The following is a 19,541-nucleotide window of genomic DNA, read 5'->3' on the forward strand; positions in this document are numbered from 1 at the left end:
ATATATATATGTGTGTGTGTATGTATTTGTGTGTGTGTGTTTGGGTTTGTGTATATATCTATATATCTATATATGTGTTTGTATAAGTGTATATGTATGTTAGTATATATGTGTGTGTGTATATATGTATATATATATATATATATATATATATACGTGTGTGTGTGTGTTTGTGTGTGTTCTTGTTGTGTATATATGTATATATTTGTGTATGTTTGTGTGTGTGTGTGTACATGTGTATATGTATATATGTATATATGTGAATATATGTCTGTGTATATGTATATATATGTGAATATATGTTTATGTGTATATATGCGTGTATGTGTCTGTGTATATAAATATATATATATATATATATATATATATATATATATATGCATATATATATATATATGTATATATATATATATATATATGCATATATATATGTATATGCATATATATATGTTTATGCATATATATATGTTTATGCATATATGTGTATATTTGTATATGCATATATATATGTATATGCATATATATGTGTATATGCATATGAATATATATATATATATATGCGCATGTATATGCATATATATATATGCGCATGTATATGCATATATATATGCGCATGTATATGCATATATATATGCGCATGTATATGCATATATGTACATATATATGTATATGTGTATATGTATATATGCGTGTGTGTATATATACAGCTCTGGAAAAAATTAAAAGACCACTGCATAAATGATCAGTTTCTCTGAATTTACCAGTTATAGGTTTGTGTTTGAAAATGAACATTTTTGTTTTATTCTATAAACTACTGACAACATTTCTCCCTAATTCCAAATAACATATTGTCCTTTCGAGCATTTATTTGCAGAAAATGACAAATTGTCCAAATAATAAAAAAAGATGCAGTGTTTTCAGATCTCAAATAATGCAAAGAAAAGAAGTTCATATTGATTGTTAAACAACACAATACTAATGTTTTTTCTAAGGAAGAGTTCAGAAATCAATATTCTTTGGAACAACTCTGATTTTCAATCACAGCTTTCATGTGTCTTGGCATGCTCTCCACCAGTCTTTCACATTGCTGTTGGGTGACTTTATGCCAATCCTGGTGCAAAAATTCAAGCAGCTCAGCTTTGTCTGATGGCTTGTGACCATCCATCTTCCTCTTGAACACATTCCAGAGGTTTTCAATAGGGTTCAGGTCTGGAGATTGGGCTGGCCATGACAGGGTCTCGATCTGGTGGTCCTTCATCCACAACTTGATTGACCTAGCTGTGTGTCATGGAGCATTCTCCTACTTGAAAAACCAATCCTCAGAGTTAGGGAACATTGTCACAGTAGAAGGAAGCAAGTTTTCTTCCAGGGTAACCTTGTACGTGACTTGATTCATGCGTTCTTTGCAAAGACGCCTCTGCCCGGTTCCAGCCTTGCTAAAGCAGCCCCCAGATCATCACCGATCCACAGTGTCTCGCAACCTGGGTGTGACACACAGTGGATTGTAGGCCTCTCCAGGTCTCTGTCTAACCATTAGACAACCAGGTGTTGGGCAAAGCTGAAAATTGGACTCATCAGAGAAGATGACTTTACTCCAGTCCTCTATGGTCCAGCCTCACTTGGCTCTTCTAAATAGTCAATAGTCAATAGTTATTTTTTGATTCCAATTACTTTTGAGGAACTGCTAGCACTGTTTTTGCCATCCAGCTGGTCCTATTGCAAGAGCAAATAGCAGTGGTTTTTATACTTTTTCTGGTTAAATAAGATATGGTTCAGGTGCTCACCTAATCAGTACCTCATATATATATATGTGTGTATGTATGTATGTATGTATGTATGTATATATATGTATGTATATATGTATATATATGTATGTATGTATGTATGTATGTATATATATATATGTATGTGTGTATATATATATGTATATATATGTATGTGTGTATGTATGTATATATATGTATGTGTGTATGTATGTATATATATGTATGTGTGTATGTACATATATGTATGTATGTGTGTATATATATATATATATATATATATATATATATATATATATATATATATATATGTATGTGTGTATGTATGTATGTGTGTATGTATGTATGTATGTATGTGTATATATATGTGTATATATATATTTATGTATTTGTTCATATATATGTATATATGTATATGTATATATGTGTGTACATATGACTATCTATTCACACACATAAATATATCAGTCTGACCATGAGAGGATCTTCGTCTTTGATGTCACATTAAATGAAACAAAAGACCTCCTCTCAACTTTTTACAACCCAATAATAGTGTTTGTGTATCTTGTTTTCTTAATTTATGTCCTGATAGATAGATTGCCTGTCTGATAATATATTGTGTTCTCTGTAGAAACCAAATGTCACCTGTGTTTTAGTTACCAAGTCATTTGACCTCTCCTAAATATAGTTTGTTTGTTTTTTTCTTTTTTTGGTTAGGCCCCTCTTCCTTTCCAGTCCCCATCTGTCAATGTGTCGAACCATCATGACGGATAATAGTGTAAAAAAAAAAATAAACTAGTCCTAATATCTTATGGTCGTGGACATCATGTGCACACTGCAAACTTAAACTAACCTGTAAATAAACTTGGTAGTCTAATGACATAAATTAGTGGAAAACTAAAGATATTCATTTTAGTTTATACTTTTCTCCACTTTTTTTCTGTCTTTAATATTTTGGTTTTAGTTGTAAGTTAATTTGCATGTTGATTTTTTTTTATCATTATTGTTTAGTATCCTTTTGGTTTTATTAGATTGTCTTTTTTCTCTTTTTTTTGAATGTGTATTTCTATGCCTTTATAAGAAAAGATAATATGACAAAGCAGATCAGACCTGTTTTCCCCTGCTTTCACACAAATGTGGATGGAATCGACCCAGCTGGTTGAAGTAGTAATGTTTTGATATACTGTACTGTTAACAGTTACAGATATGCTTTTTCTAACATTTTAACATTCATGATTACCAATACTTTGTACATCTTTATTGCAATAAAGAAATCAATTGAAATCAGTTACATTTGAAGTCTCCTTTTGTGCTCTCTATTATTTATAATGTTACTGAATAGTCAGGAAGGACAGTATAGGGGTGGGGGAACGGAGAGTGGTTACAATACATTTAAAGCTAGGTAGCTACTTTGCTTTTTGCCAAAACAGTTCCTAAATTAAATTGTGCACAACAACAATCAGCTACAGTGAAGATCCTTTAAAGAGAATATACACTCAGCAAGCACCATACTAATACTGGGTAGGGCCTGCCTCTACTATCAAAGCAGCCTCAATTCTTTGTGGCATGGATTCCACAAGATGTTTGAAACATTTCTTCGAGATTCTGGTCCATGTTGACATGAATGCATCACATAAGATTCACCTGCTGCACATTCATGCTGCCAATTTCACATTTTACCACAGTCCAAAGGTATTGTATTGGAATCAGATCTGGTGACTGGAGAGGCCATTGAAGTACACTGAACTCATTGTCATGTTCATGAAACCACTTTGAGACAACTTCTGCTTTTTGACACGGTGCATTATCATGGTAGAACTAGCTATTATAAGATGGGTAAATTGTGGCCATAAAGGGATGCACGTGGTCAGCAACAGTAATCCTTGATTGATTGATATTAAGGTCTGCCAAGAAAACATTCCCCACAACCTGTATTGACACCACCATCAGCTTGGACTGTTGACACAAGGTATTGTGAGTTCATGGATTTCATGCTGTTGATGCCAAATTCTTAACCTACGATCTGCTGCCTCAGCAGAAATCCAGATCAATCAGACCAGGCTGCGTTTCTTTCCAGTCTTCAACTGCCATGTTTTCTTGAGCCTGTGCCAGCTGCAGCCTCAGATTTCTGTTCTTAGCTGACAGAAGTGGAACCTGACGTGGTCTTCTGCTATCGTAGCTCATCTTCCTCAAGGTCAGATGTGCTGTGCGTTCTGAGATGCTTTTCAGCTCACCACAAAACAGTCAGTTTTGGTTATCTGAGTTACTGTAGCCTTTCTGTCAGCTCCAGCCAGTCTGGCCATTCTCCTCTGACCTTTCTCATAAACAAGGGGTTTCTGTCCACAGAACTGCCGCTCACTGGATGTTTTTTGTTTTCGGCACCATTCTGACTAAACTCTAGAGACTGTGAAAATCACAGGAGATCAGAAATACTTAAACCAGCCCGTCTGGCACCAACAATCATGCTACGGTCAAAGTCACTGAGATTTCTGCCCTATTCTCATATTTGATGTGAACATTAACTGAAGCGCCTGACCTGTATCTGAATGACTTTATGCATTGCAATGCTGCCACATGATTGACTGATTTGATAATTGCATGAGTAAGCAGGTGTACAGATGTTCCTAATAAAGTTCTCAATGAGTGTATACATCTGCGGAAACTGAACATACTGTATGTTTACTACACTTTATGGAAAGCACAATCAATAATAACAGTAAAAAAAAGTATCAATTTAACAAATGATGAAAAATAAACATGAAAGGTAAATATATTTACAAATTTATTTAGCTTGTTAGGTTACCCCTTGGTGGGGCGAAGAGCAGCTGCTTTAATCAATATTTTTTCATTTAAAAAATATAAAGAATAGAACCTAGAGCTGCAACCATGGCTGCTCTTGTCTCTTGGCGAGGCTTAAAGCTAACTTAACAATTTAAAAGCAAGGTTTTCCTGCCCTCATTGGTTGAAAGTTTGAAGTCAGTAAGTCAGAAAGATGTGCTCTATTGCACCTGTAACTACACAGAAATGTGTGGTTACACGTGTCTTGGGTACTGGTCAGAAGTTAAACCACAGGAGGTCAGCAAAAACTAGATTTTAAGTTGATGTTATGTTACTGTGTAAAGCCACTGGAACTTTTGTGTGATTATACCATCATTAGAGGTCTAAATAGTCCTCAATTTTAGTCCTCAAGCTTTTTCTCCACTGGTCATTTGTCTGTGTTTCCAAGATATTGATGCAGAGCCAGACATGTCAGCAAATACAGTTTGCCAGATCTAGCAGAAGCTGTTGCCAAAACATGTCTATTATGACTCCAGCCAGAAATCTAGTTCTGTCAAAATAAGATAAAATAAGAACAGAAAAATATGACCACTGCTTACAAAGGGGTGAGTTGTACTACAAATTACAGCGTCCTCATCAATCAGTTTTTCTTTTGTAGAACCACAACTGGCACAATAATAACAATAAGTACTCCGAAAACAGACAAAATGATTGAAAAAAGAATTTTATAAAGTCTTTTTTGTTTACGTTCTGCTTCTTTCTTCTTCAGTAAAGAATCAAATCCTGGTGTGTAGAGATCCTCGAGCCAAAAGTCCATATCTTTAGGAGTCTTCCCTTCTCCCTGCAAGGAAAATGAAAATACACTTAACTATGAAACATTACCATCAATAAATAAGCTCTGTGATTCTTGTTGTCCTCTATATAGTGATATGCATTAGTTTTTAACTTGCCTGTTCCATTTATGTTTGTCATCTCATCAAATGACTTTTCCAAACCTAACTTTTGGCTAAAAGTTAGGTTTGGAAAAGTCATTTGTCAAATGAACTGTAATCTAAAAACCATGTCACCATGAATGAATTTACTAAACCCCATTAATTTCCATAGCATTGAATAAAAATAAAAATAGTTTTCTTATTTTTCCCTCGTTGTTTATATGAAAATGACATGGGTGTATCCAGAGCAATGAATGGTTTAGGTTATGTGCAGTGCCTTAAACAACTTTTCAGATCACTAGTCAGAATTACTTCTATATTTTAAAGTTAGCAGGTTCTCACAATTCCCACCCTCCAAAATAGTTTTCTTGATAATTTGATTTACCACCAACCAATCCACATTTAATTATAGCCATATTTAGCATTTGAAAGATCTTATCTCAATCAGTTAGTTTTATGTACAACATGAAGGCTAAAAGTAGTCAAATTTGATATATCAAGTCTTATCATAATTGTCTCAGCCTATAAAATACCGACAATATGTGGTTTTTATTATTGTAGGTGGTGAAAATTCCTGGGGAAAAAAAACAACATGACTGTTAGCTCCAGCCCTGTCAGTGGTGAATGGGGACTAGAGCAATGGAAAAGAGTTTGTGAATAGTAAAGGACCTTAGGTAATTAAAAATTAACAGAGGGTGGCAGTGATGCATCTCATCATGTTGGATACAAACCATTTAATCACAACAAGCAGAGAAAGAATTCATTCTGCAACTGAATAATGATTCTAGACTAAAGTAGTTGAGTGATTTGAGTGTTTTTTTGACACAATCATTTGTGGACAAGGTTGGCGAATTGTCACATAAGAAAAGGTTAAAAGGAAAATGGGAACTAGATACATGAGTTCATTTAGAAAACCGAAGGAGAGGGAGCAGGGGAAACATAAATTAGTCATGAAGATAGATCTGGACACATTGTCATGAATCATCAACTCCTCTTTTCTATTATCTTAATATTTTAACTACAGTATCTTTAGTATCAGCCAACTACTGACTTGTACATTTATTTATCAAATTTTATTTCAGCACTCACTGCTACTAAGGACTTTTCACAATGTTTTCCAAACTAATTCCAATTCAAATGTCATTCCAATTAATATCCTACTGGCAGGGTGAATATCTTCTTCCCCTTATGTTCCAGTATATGTGGTAAAATTTTCATATCATGCAGAATCTATATCATAGATATTTCAAACTTAGATATTATCTATCATTCATAGTGGCAAGACTGTGATAAAAAAATATGATCTGATCTTCATGTAAGTCACAAGTATTGACAAACAACGTGATTAAGTTAATAACTCACATACAATCATAATCTTTTCTGTCTTTATTGAACATACCCATTTAACATCCATAGTGCAGGTGGAAAAAGTAAGTAATTTATTAACTGATCAAACCTTCTTTGGCAGCAATAACCTCAAACATATATAACCTGTAGCTGCAGATAAGATCTGCACAAAAATCAGGTGGAATTTTGAGCCATTTTTCCTACAGAACTGCTTCAACTCAGCCACATTCTTAGGATATATGGAATGAATAGCTCTCTGAGGTTATTCCATGGCATCTCTATTGGGTTAAGGTCTGGGCTCTGACTGGACCACTCCAAGAGGCAGATTTTCTTAGTCTGAAGTCCTTCCGTAGTAGGTTTACTGTCCAGCTGCATCAGAGAACTTATACTGAGCTTCAGCTGGTGGAAAGCCGAGCTGAGATTATGCTGCAAGATACCTTGATAAACTTGGGAATTCATTTTCCCCCAATGATTGAGAGCTGTCCAGGCCTTGAGACAGCAAAGCAGCCCAAAATTCTGAAACTCCCTTCACCTTTGGGATTTTCCCAGTAGCATTTTGGAGTGTAAAGTTGCTCTTCAGGAAACTTAAATTGTGCATTGATGTTTTTTTGGAGAGCAGCAGCTACCTCTGTGATGTTCTGCCATGGACACCATGGCTCACAACTAACAATGTATATCAGAGCAAAAACCAAACCATGAGGTCAAAGGAACTGCCTGCAAGCTCAGAGACAGGATTGTGTCTAGTCACAGATCTTGGGAAGGCTACAAAAAAAATTCTGCTGCATTGAAGGTTCCCAACAGCCATGTCCATAATTCTTAAATTATGGACATAAAAATGGTTGTAACAACCAGGACTCTTCCTAGAGCTGATTGCCAGGCCAAACTGAGCAATCAAGAGAGAAGGGCCTTGGTAAGAAGTATCCCTTATGGGTACGGGAGAAACTTCCAGAAGGACGAGTCGTAATCCTGAGCACATGGAGATGCACTTTAGTCACACAAAGAACACTAGGAACAAGCTTAGACAGCTAAGACTATGCAGCCTGGAAAGTCAGTGTGGACTGGTCAAAACTGGATTCAGCTGGGAGACATGGAACGCTGGATGTATTCTCATAGACCTGGGAAGTTGTAGCCTCAGGGATTAATAACACTTTCCACTAGAAATGGACCAATGTAACAGGGATAACTTCTTCGAATCGGTTCTGAGAGGTATATCTTTACTGGAAACCCAGACTTTCTGACCTGGTTGGTAGTGTGGAGCCGATGACAGTCCACTATTCTTCGGTTGAGTTCAGCCGAGCATAGAAGGGTGGATCAAGCATCCCTCCAAACCTTCCAGCAGCACCGAAGGTGGGTCTGGACCAAAGGTATGACTATGTCTTCTTCCTGGAAATAGAAGAAATTGGGTTGATAACCAAGAGAACATTCAAATTGGGACATGCTGCTGGTGAAGCTGGTTAAGGAGTTGTGGGCATATTCAATCCAGGAAAGTGAAGGCTACTTCAGGTTAAGGAGTTGGTGGCAGTGACACAACGTAGAGGGGCTTCCAGATCTTGGTTGGCTTGTTGTTTTGGGGGTGGAACCTAGAGGATAGACTCAACAAGGGCCCCAGAGCTTGACAGAAGGTTTTCCATAATTGGGATATGAACTGCCCAATGTCCTTTGGGATCCCATGAAGATGAAAAATGTGCTGCACAAGGAGGTCTACTGTTTCACCTGCTGTAGGAAGCTTAGGTGGAGCCACAAAATGAACAGCCTCGGAAAACCGATCCACTATGGTCAGAATCACAGTGTTACCTTGTGAGGGAGGTACTCAAGAAACAAAGTCCAGAGCTATGTGTCCAAGAACATCCCGGAACAGACAAAGGTCGCAGGAGGCCAGCAGGTAGTTGACCTTACTCTTGACATACACAATGCAGATCACCACATAAACTTGTGTATCTACCTCCATAGATGGACACCAGAAGTTTTTCTAAGGAGGGTAAGTGTACAACCAACACCAGGATGTCAAATGAACCTGGAGGTTTGGACCCACTGGAGCACCTGGGAACCTGTCAGGATCAGAGGTGGCAAGACAAACTAATGGGATAGAGCATCAGGTTTTATAAGTTTTTAACCAGGGCAATAGGTTAGGGTTAATTTGAACTGACTGAAGAACAAAGCCCAGCAAATTTTCTGGGAGTTCAGTCTTTTAGCAGTCTGAATGTAAGCAAGGTTTTCATGGTCAGTCCAGACTAGGAAGGGATGCTCAGCCCCTTACAACCAATGCCTCCATTCTTCCAAGGCTAACTTAACTGCAAGAGGTTCACAGTTACTCACATCATAATTCTTCTCAGAAGGGCTGAGGCAATGAGAAAAGAGTTCACAGGGGTGTCATTTATGGTCAGATGCGGAGAATTGAGAGAGAACAGCTCCCACGCCAGTGTCTGAAGCATCCACCTCCACAATAAATGACAAGAGGGGTTTGGCTGAGTTAGGATTGCTGCAGATGAAGTCACCTTCCTAAGGGGAGCAGCAACACGACTAGTCCCTGATGAAATGTCGGTAAAAGTTGGCAAAACCCAGGAACCGCTGGAGCTGCTTCAGGGAGTCAGGTCGAGGCCATTCTGCCACAGCATGGATCTTGTTGGGATCTGTCTTCACATGCCGACTTTCAAATATGTAACCCGGGAAGTTCAAAGACCTGACGTGTAATTGACACTTCTCAGCCTTGACAAACAACTTGTTCTCCAATAGCCTCTGAAGAACTAAATGGACATGTGAGGTGTGTTCTTAAGGTTTCTTGGAGAATTTGAGAATGTCATCCAAATTGACAAAAAAAAAGCAACCGAGGAATAAGAACATCATTAACAACTGAAGACAGTTTTCCACTTGTCTCCGTCACAAATTCTGACCAAGTAAAAGGCATTCCGTAGGTTCATTTTAGAGAAGATGATGGCTCTATGGAGTAGCTCAAAAGTGGAGTTGATGAGGGGCAAAGGGTATTTGGTCTCAATAATTATGTTGTTCAACCCTAGGAAGTCTATACATAGACAGTCTTATCTTTTTTAGCAACAAAGAAAACCCCTGCCCCCAGAGAAAGAAGAAGAGGGGCGAATAATTGCAGTGGCAAGGGAATCGTTTATATAGTTCTCCATGGCTTCTCTTTTTGGGCGGGACAGGTTGTACAGTCCAGTGGTGGGTAAAGGGGCTCCAGAATTAGATCAATAGCACAATCATAATGCACCGTCCCTTCAAGCCTCTGTCTTTGTGTTCAGAGGAACCACTGAACACAAAGAGTCACCGCAAAAGTCAACGGAGATAATTAATTCAGATAACTGAATGTGGAGCGGGACTTGTAGACTTGAGAGGTTTTCTGTGTGTTGGTTAGTTTATGGTAATGATAATTTGATTTAAAAAAAACTTTATTTAGGAACCGTAGCATGTGGGCAGGATAAAAACTAAAATAATTAAAACAGGATCCTTCAGCAAAACAGAGTCACAAGTTTAGCCTTTGTTATGGCGTGGTACATTTGTTTGGAAATCTACAGTTACCTAAATATCAAAAACTGTATGACATGAACTTCGAGCTTTTGGGGCCCTTGGGTTGTGTTGCTAATTCAGTTTTAGAGGATAATTCCGGTTTATTTCAACTTGGTGTATTTCCAATAAATATGGCTATTGTACCTCTATGTGTTTTGCTAACTTTACACTCACCACCTCCATTGTTGAGATTTGGGGAGACAAGGAGACACGCAAAACAGTGTATATTGAGACAACCAGCACAAGCATCCTACAGCTTTCCAAAGAAACACGGTTTTTACATGAATCATTTAAAATGCTTGTGTATGAGTCTGTTGTTATACTGTCCCCTGAGGAACCCCAAAAAGCTAAATGCAATGGCGAATTATGCTGTGAGTCATTTCACTGTGGTGGTCAACTGTATTTATCCGAACCAGAGTAACGGATGAGGAGCTAAAACACAGAAAGGCAACAGGACCGTCCTGAAAGACAAAGTACCTCTGGAACCAGCTGACTGAGGAGAAAATCTTTAGCTACAGAATCCACACTTGAAAAAATAGATGTCTCCACGGATTGTAGTAATTCTAGCAGTGTAACTACAAGGAATGTTTTTGTAGCACTTAACATTGTCCTCCTAGAGACTTTTATTTCACCTTAGCAAAATTGACAGAAGACGGGGGGATACTGGACAAATGCTCCACTTGTTCTGTTGTCTGACAACAGAAACAGAAAAACATGTAAATGAGAACAGCTTTATCGGGAATTCAGCTGTATTAAAAAACTGTATATGTGAGTACAGAGAGTAGGGGAGAGGCAAACAGATAAAGGCTGAAACTGGCTGACACTAGGCAGAATGCAAATATGACATCATGAATATGCTTGATGATGTAAATTCTAAATATTACATCATCTAGCGATATTTAGCGACTTCTCCAGCAGGCTTTAGCTACTTCCCCCAAACAGCCATTCATCCTGTCAATCCTCCACAGCTTCTTCTCCTCTCCCCAAATTACCTTGAAAAAATTTGCAAAGTTGTTGTGGATTGTTTGCGTGGTGTACTCCTTGACAGTCCAGGAAGGCTTGGACTTCTCGTTGTCCACTGTGTCCATTGATCTTATGTCCGTGCACAGAGGGTTCTTTTTAATGTTGGACTTCTGAGTGACTGGCGTGATATGCTTCTCCAGGTATCTGTCCACAAACACCACAGGAGAGCCCTCTCGGGATGGAGGACACCTACCTTCAGTCTTCATCCTTCGCTCCCTCTGTGGAGACAATAAGGATTCAAATTCTCATCAATTCCAACTGTAGCCTTTCAACACTTTTTACAGACTGACAGATGATATTAGACACATACAAGGTAACCTAAATCAGAATTATTTTGCATAAAATATACGATGACGATTATAGCTTCTAAGCTTCACTAAGTTTCTTTCATTTCAACAGGATTCCTGACAGTGTTGATGCTTTTACGCTTTTATTCCATCACTGCAGCTCAAAAATAACATGAGTATGTGATATTACAGAAATATACCATTAATTAGCTCCAATTATTTTAAATGTAAGATTTTAGTAAGATAAATGTTATCAGTCTGCAATACATTCTGATTGCTGTAGGATTTTCCCATTTAGAGCAACTGGGAAACCTGCAGTTTTCTGAAAAAGGCCCTCTTTCCAGCAGTGAAGTTCTTCTTTAACATGTTTTCTCTCCTCTCCTTTCTGCTTTAGTACCAGAAACTGAATGACATTGGAATGACTTCTGAATTGGACAGTCGGACATCTCTTTTAACTGTTTAAGTGTATCACATATTCATAATAATTTGTTCATCATCAAACAAAAAATGAACAAATACTCATCTAGAACACTGAATATGCTGAAAATGCCATATGTATTTTAAAAGACACATGTTATATTATTGATTTTTGTTTCCACTTTTCAATTTTTTCGAGTTCAGAAAATGTCCGGATTCTCGATCAAATATTATATGATGACAAATAAATACTTAATACTGCACTGTCTTGTTCTCCTTTTCAAGTCACTATCTCTGCTATAAGATTATACATGCAGACTAAATGCACATCATAAACAGTGTATGTGGGTTTATCTGTCATGAGGAATAAGATTTAAGGAATTAAATACAGGGTCAAATCAACAGATTTTAGAATGGCTTGGCTGAAAAAAAACACCGTAAAGCCCCCCCCTACATATGCTATATGTAGCATATAGTTCACAAGTAATCACTTATCAAACATTGTAATTTTATAACAACACTTGTTTAGGCTACAACCCCTTTTTTTAAGGCCTACATATCTCAGAAACTAAAGAAGATACAAGCCGAAAATTTTCAAAGTAGTTGTTTGGTACAATGACATTATTTACACAAATTATGAAGCAAATCCAAGGTAGTCAATAGGGAGGCCTCTGTTGACTTGACATGGAATTACCCTACAGTTATCCATGTCATAGAGGAGAAAAGTACACAAAAGCACACACATATATATGAACATACAGTAAGAGTGGCAGTGGAATAGTTCGTGTCTATGTTTGGACATGACTGCCCTGACCTGGAACACGCCATGTGTGGCCATCAGTATCCCAACATCCAGCTGGAGGAACTTCTCTGGGTGGTTGTTGTTAGGCAGAACAGAGATATCCATCCTGGCTCTGTAGCTCCATCCACACTGACTGTTTCACCTGCCTACAGCATGGCTGGATGGACATGCTCATTACTTCTTGCAAGCTGTGTAATAATTAATGAAGTGCAAGATCGTTATGACCCTGTATCACTTGCAGGTGTGTGTAACCCGACCTGGCCAATAAGAGGCTGAAGCCGAGAACCAACAGTGTCAGTGGAGAAGAGGGAGAGGTGGAGGCCATACCAACCATCTTAGTATTGTGTTACATAAAACCTGCTGCTATCTATAGCCAATGATCCCTGATCTCCGATGTCATTTCTGCTTTGCAGCCTGAGGATGGTAATGTCAGTTTATCAGTTCTTCAATGCAGGGCAAGACACCTGGGCAGCTATTACAGATAGTTCTGACAGCTGCTAGACCTCCTGGTCACCCCCTGACCTTTCTATTAGCACTGTGATCAGGCCACTATTTACTGTTGATCAACATTTTGGCTTATAGTATATTGAATAAGCTATAAACTATTGGCCAGATTTTGATGCGGTCTGCTGTCGATCATGACCACAGATTTCTCTTTCCTCCAGTGCCATCATCAGGTCAAAATTTCCACTGATATACAAGAAAAATCTCAATTGAAACAGTAGATTAGCACAAACTTTGGAGAACACAGATATGTTACAGAGGTGATAAACCTTTTGAGTTTAATGACCCCATGTCCTTACTCATGCTTTTGTGAGGTGCAGTCCCTTTTCTCTATGTGCAATCTGTATCTGGATATCTTATAGGGAGGGGAAAAATGCTTACCGAATGCAAAGCATTTGGAACCACAATCCATGTATCAACAATTTATTAACCATCAATAAAGCCATAACTTACAACTCATAATCACACACACACACACACACACACACACACACACACACACAAACACATATATATGTTCTTGATAGGAGCATGAATGTGCGAAACAGATTTCCTTGTTGGAAATATGTTCATTACAAGCAGACAGATGGAAGACGGAGGCAATCACAGCCTCCTTGACGGACGATTAAAGCTTGCGCAATGTATGGGGGGAGGGGGGGCGGTATAGCGGCCACATAGATGTGGATGGTGCAGCGTGGTTGCGTAACTATAGGGAGGAGAACAGAAAAAATCCGTGGAGTCTGACCAATAAAGACAGATATTTTAGTTTTACCTTTTGCACATGTCCGATGTCGTGATTGAGAAACCAGTATCGTACTGCCTCGTATCGCATCCTTGACAAAAAATGGATAAGCACAGGCTTGAAGTCAGGACTGATGCGGTAAGACATGGAGCTTTTGATATGCAGTACCGCGTTATCGTGCTCTGTGCACGACTGCTATGCAGGGAGACACAGATGATGCATAACCTACAACACGTCGTATGTGTTGTCTCCCCTCTTTATTTCTGTTGATCTGACATCATTGCGACGGTAAGAGAGATTGACCTCGATATGGATTGTGCATATTTTCAGATCTGTGTACTTATCAAATTGCGTTTAGCGGTTCGGGTTCGCAAAGCTTGTCGTTCTGTTTGTGATCCTATGTTCAAGCACAGAGAGATGCAGCGAGTTATCTGTACTGTTAATTACTGTTTAGTGAAGTCGTTTCCTTGCTGGCCGATGTTGGACTAATGTGTTCCCGTCCTTGAACACTGACATCATCCTCGTCAGGATTCTGGCTCCAGGTAGCAGGTCTTCATGCAGCAGCAGTCAGAGATACTACGCAGTGCTTGCTAGCTCAGCGCGTCAATGCGACGCTTGTTCGGTCTTGATGCATGATTTGCGACCCAAGTTAATTTCGTTTCGAATAAAGCAAATCTTCAGCACTACACTGTCGCAGTGTTACAGAGTTTGCATGGGTTGTTCTGATTTTGTCATGAGAACATCGACAGAATAGCGTAGACAGATGTTGCAGAGCTGCTCAGAGGCCACAATATGTGTGCAGAGAGATAGATAGGTGTTTTATATCCAGCTACAGCACCCAGTTCTACAATTTCATTGCAATTTTCATGTCCTTGCATTAATTTCCACTTGTAGCTTAATTGTATGATTTTTTGAACAATTTTATGAATTTCTTAAATTTATTTGTCAATGGGTCTGATGATCATTACTGATGATTTATCCAGCTGTCTAATTATTTAGCTATATAGTGGCAAGAACTACTGATAATGCCCAACAGATAACAGCCCGTGTTCAATTTAATGTGACAGAAGCAGCAAACCTTTACATAGAAGCTGAACCACATTTGGTATTTTTATTACAATAGAATTTAGCTTTGTATTTTCGTATTTTGCATTTTTGTATTATTCATTTAATAAGTGATACCAGTAGAGAGGAGCTCTCTAACAGCCTGCAGTATCCAGGTGGCCTGATACAGGTTAGACTGAAGACAGCTAGTAATGGAGGAAACTGCAGCAGAGGCAAAACCCAACACAGACCTAATGCGTACAAATATGTCAGTTAGTGAGTAAGTTAGTTAAGGTGATTCTTTAACCTTTATCCCTGTCCATTTGCTTAAATTTGTATTAATAAGAATAATGATGAAGATCCAGTGAAGGTGGTACCATGCGAAGTTTGGTCCTGGTTCTTTTCTTATGAACTATGAGTGAATACACTATTAAATCATGGGATAGCAAGCACCAAAGACATGAACACCATTATTGTAGTTTATTGGATCTCTCTTTTTGTATGTCCTCCATGTCACACACATAAACAAAATGAAATGCTGTTTGGAACAACAAATGTATGAGAAAGTGGTAGGTTTCCGATTTACACATTTTTTGCTAACTAGCAAGCGCTTTGCTAGCTCGTGAGTGTTGATATTCAAGCAACAACATTTGTTCACTTCCAGTGGTTGAATGGCTTTGAGAGGCGCTGTGAGGCACTACCACCACCCCCTGCACAGGACATTGGTCAGCCAGAGAAGCACTGGTGTGGCAAGCTGCTGTCACAGAGCCAATTTTTGGACAGAGTAAGAAAATCCCTCATCCCCAGATGGGGATGAGGGATGAGGGCTCTTCAGAACTTAATACCCAGTGGGGGCAGAGGAGGATGAACTTTGGAGACCTAGCTAGACTACTGTGCTGGACTTTCTTCCGTCTTAATGTAGACTCTTTCTTTGGCACTTTATTGGCTATATTAGAGCTATTTATACAAATGCGAAGCTATCATATCTATAAGGGCACAAGAGTAGTTTGAGCTAATTTCTAATATCGACATGCTAACATGCTCACAGTATTCATATATTGTTGTGTTATATGTGATATAGTATGTAACTTTATTATTTTTCAGTTGAAATATGTTACAAAACATATCTTAATCTGGAGAGGTTCTGTCAAAGGCTCCTGTGACCCAGGAGTGCAGAGGTATTCCCTTCTGAAGTTTTTTAATGAGCCCTGCCCCTCTAACCAATCAGAGAAGGCCAAGATCAGGGGTGGGAGCTTGCGGCTGTCAATCAATACCTGCACAAATTTCTGGTCTGCTACTTCACTTGCTACGAGGCTACTAGTAGCTGCTGAAAGATGCTGCTATGTCTGACTCACAGGCTAGTAAGCTCCCAATTCCTGCATTAACTGAAATCAGTCACCACAAGGATGTAGTTTGAGTGTAACAGAGAAGGGAGAGGGAGGGGTAGGAGGGACAAATTGCAATTCTGACCTGTTGCTAGAGCAACATGAAAAGTCAGAGGATCACTGGAGTTATTACAGTTTATCCTGTTGGAAACATGAATGTTTGAACCAGATTTTACAGCAATCCCGCCAATAGTTAAGACTTGTAAATCTGGACTAATGTGGTGTTCCGACCAACCAACTAATGCCCTGTGGCTAGGTAGCAATGGTCCAAAAGTAGCAGCCACCCATAATTTATTGCTGTGCCAATAGATTAAACCAAGCTACCAGTGACTGAATTGATTAGATGAGATGTCACATTCTTTTTATTTATGACTATATTTTACAGTGGGTCCAGGAATATCACCAGATGCTAATGTTTGCTAGTGGGGACACAATCTGTAATCCCGCATACATCATTTTATGGGTTGTAATCACTCTTCCTTACCGTATGGAGAGCTGAGCATATGTCCAGTCGGCCTCTGTCAGTTTTGGGGAGGTGAAATAAAAGTCTGCAGGAAGACAATGTTGATAAAAGCACTGCGAAATCCATGTAGTTACCCTGCTGGAATTACTATAATTTTTACATCTATTATATCAACAAGCAACTGTTGCCATAGGAAAAAAGACAAAAATAGCTGTCCCTGTATTTCGTTATCAAGCTAATGTATTTTGGAATTTACATACAGATGCATGATGGGGTGACCTGATGGTCAAGTGTATTCCTATGAATTACATCCAGTGCTAATGTTCAGTGCCAATGTTAGAAATAGTGCGCCTTTTATGTAGCCTCCTTCCTGCACGCATCCACCTCTGCACAGTAAGGGTGTGGATGATGTTTGGGGTGGTAGATGAGCATGTACTCCAACTTGGCTTTCTCAGGGGAAACAGTTCATGTCCTGTTATAAGCTCACAGTTTGCCTTTGTATTGTATTAAACTGTAACAATAATCTTTCTCTTAGTCTAACCAAGTATTTTAGTTGCCTGAACTTACAGTTTATTTGCATAAATATATGACAGAACGTTATCCTATATAAATGTTCTGTCTGGCGATAAGGTTACCTTAACCGCAATAGGGCTTCCTTTGCTGAGTTCATAATTAAAAGTTGACAGTGGGGTGGTGGACAGGTGTATAATGCTTCCAACATTCATGCCCTTCATGCTGCAGGTGGGAGTTTGTGTCCTGTCTCAATCAACAAACAGTTACTTTCAATTCTTAAAATCATAGCCTCAGTCTTTCTTACCTTAACCACGTGTTTCCATTGCCTAATCTTTACCATAACTTAACCATAATTCAGTTGCTGTGCAGATATTGTAGAAAGAAATAATTTAAAAAAAACCCTGAATTACAGTATTAGGGAACACAGGCCATCCAAGAAATGCTGCTGAACCTTGAAGCGTCTTGGGGCTAGTTAACCAATGTGGCCACTAAATAAGAAGCATTGAAGAGACTCATGATACAGTCTTGGAAATGGATCACAGGAAACAGAGCAGGGAAGAGCATTCAGAGCTGGATAGTCAGCTAGCCAGCTCAAATGTAATGGCATACTTTAGTCAAGAGGCTTAGACATGTGATACTACAGGCTACTGCAGTGGAATTAGGATCAAAAGCAAAGAGATGGAGCACTGATGTACAGAACAATGTTGCTATGCCCAGAATGAATAACAAACCCTTGCCTTTGTCTGGTGATGTGAGAAATTTAATGTGTTACAGATATGATACATGTAGAGAATATGAGACAATATCCAGTATTTACCAAAGTCCAAACAACCTGTCATGAATGGCATATGAGCACTGAATTTGAATTTTATTTATTTAACTGGCTGTTTCACCCCAAATTACATTAAAATATATTCTGTCTGTTGTCTACCAAGTCTACACAAGGTGACTGTTTTGGTTTTATTTGCCCAGGTCACTGATATATTGCCCTCACCCTAATGCAAAGGAAGTGAATGGAATTTCACTTCCGCTGCTCACGGCATTGAATGATAGCTTTCATAAATTTCAGCAACGTCTTTCTAGAAACCCCAATCCTGCTCACAGATGTCACTGAGTTATTTTCACTGGAGCTACTTTGTACTGAAGAAATAGTCCCAATAAAATCAGCAGTCAGTGTGTTATGTGAATTCTTCAGAGAAACAAGTACACTGTTTCTAGGAAGAGGTGTTTCTGTTGAATTTTGTACCTGTAATTTTTAATTTGTGATGACAGTGAATATGAACAACACAAATGACTGTATTAAACCATGGTGTCTCAGACATTTCCTATGATATCTCTCACAGATTACCAAGGGGACTTTTTGCCCATGGTTGTTTTTGCCACCCATTAAATCTTATGTCTTGTCATTCGGGTAATAATATAAAGCAAGGCTGGATTACTATCTGCAAAAACTGGGCAACTGATCATCAGGGGCACAAAAGCCTCAGCTTCATGTTGTGGCAATTGTGGTAATTTGATTAATTGTAAATTTGTTTGGAAATGGGCAATCTTAAGCATGACGTCAACGGAACTGAAGGGCCCTTAGGTTTTTCCTACATTTTAGCTCATCTTGGAGGAATTTTGTGTAGTGTTGATTGATATAGTTGTCCACAGCTAATTTTTTGCCCCGGTGCCCACTAGCAGACCTGTCAACAAAGTCAATCAAAGCCATAATATCTTCTTAAGTGGAACAACTGTCAAGACAGTCACCATTAGAATTAGAAGTAACCTTGCTGCAGTGTAGTTCCAACATCTACTGGCATTTAGACAAACTGAATTATGGAGCATATCCACATTGGCTTCAGCATAGGGGATGGTGGTTGGTGCAAGGCACACATATGGTTGCAGGAGTTATTTGTTGTTTAATAGGGCCCCTTTTTGGGGTGTAATGTTATGGGGAAGCCAAAAAGAAAATGTTGAATCTGTTCCTTGGCCTGTTAAGTAACTGGAAGAAAGCAAAAGTGAAACAGTTACCAACATGTG

The 19,541-nt window shown here is 38.6% G+C and overlaps 1 protein-coding gene and 1 long non-coding RNA gene across 3 annotated transcripts; one reads left to right on the forward strand and one right to left on the reverse strand.

The window, feature by feature from the left end:
* Nucleotides 1-4,590: 4,590 nt before the first annotated feature.
* LOC120806026 (major intrinsically disordered NOTCH2-binding receptor 1-like homolog) lies at nt 4,591-13,078 on the reverse strand. 2 transcript variants are annotated; one of them, XM_040156655.1, is made up of 4 exons: nt 12,881-13,077; nt 11,332-11,580; nt 8,060-8,203; nt 5,283-5,382 (listed from the first exon to the last, which is right to left on the reverse strand). In XM_040156655.1, exons 1-3 carry the CDS (start codon nt 12,971-12,973, stop codon nt 8,132-8,134), a joined length of 414 nt encoding a protein of 137 aa, XP_040012589.1. In that variant the 5' UTR covers nt 12,974-13,077; the 3' UTR covers nt 5,283-5,382; nt 8,060-8,131. The 2 variants fall into 2 exon arrangements, with proteins under 2 accessions (XP_040012588.1, XP_040012589.1); XM_040156654.1 differs by lacking the exon at nt 8,060-8,203 and having other exon boundaries at nt 4,591-5,382; nt 12,881-13,078.
* On the forward strand, nt 11,599-12,091 carry LOC120806028. The gene is made up of 3 exons (XR_005709624.1): nt 11,599-11,675; nt 11,762-11,825; nt 12,044-12,091. It is a non-coding gene; the product is annotated as an uncharacterized LOC120806028 (long non-coding RNA).
* Nucleotides 13,079-19,541: the final 6,463 nt, after the last annotated feature.

Source organism: Xiphias gladius, chromosome 20 (genome assembly GCF_016859285.1).
Source record: "Xiphias gladius isolate SHS-SW01 ecotype Sanya breed wild chromosome 20, ASM1685928v1, whole genome shotgun sequence".
NCBI classification, from domain to species: domain Eukaryota; kingdom Metazoa; phylum Chordata; class Actinopteri; order Istiophoriformes; family Xiphiidae; genus Xiphias; species Xiphias gladius.

Excerpts from the sequence above, each read along its gene's own strand:
- LOC120806026 (XM_040156654.1), bottom strand. The coding sequence starts at position 12,973 with ATGGATATCTCTGTTCTGCCTAACAACAACCACCCAGAGAAGTTCCTC. Across the intron at positions 11,581-12,880 it reads CCACACATGGCGTGTTCCAG|AGGGAGCGAAGGATGAAGAC; the intron begins GTCAGGGCAGTC and ends TTGTCTCCACAG. Across the intron at positions 5,383-11,331 it reads ACTTTGCAAATTTTTTCAAG|GGAGAAGGGAAGACTCCTAA; the intron begins GTAATTTGGGGA and ends TTTTCCTTGCAG.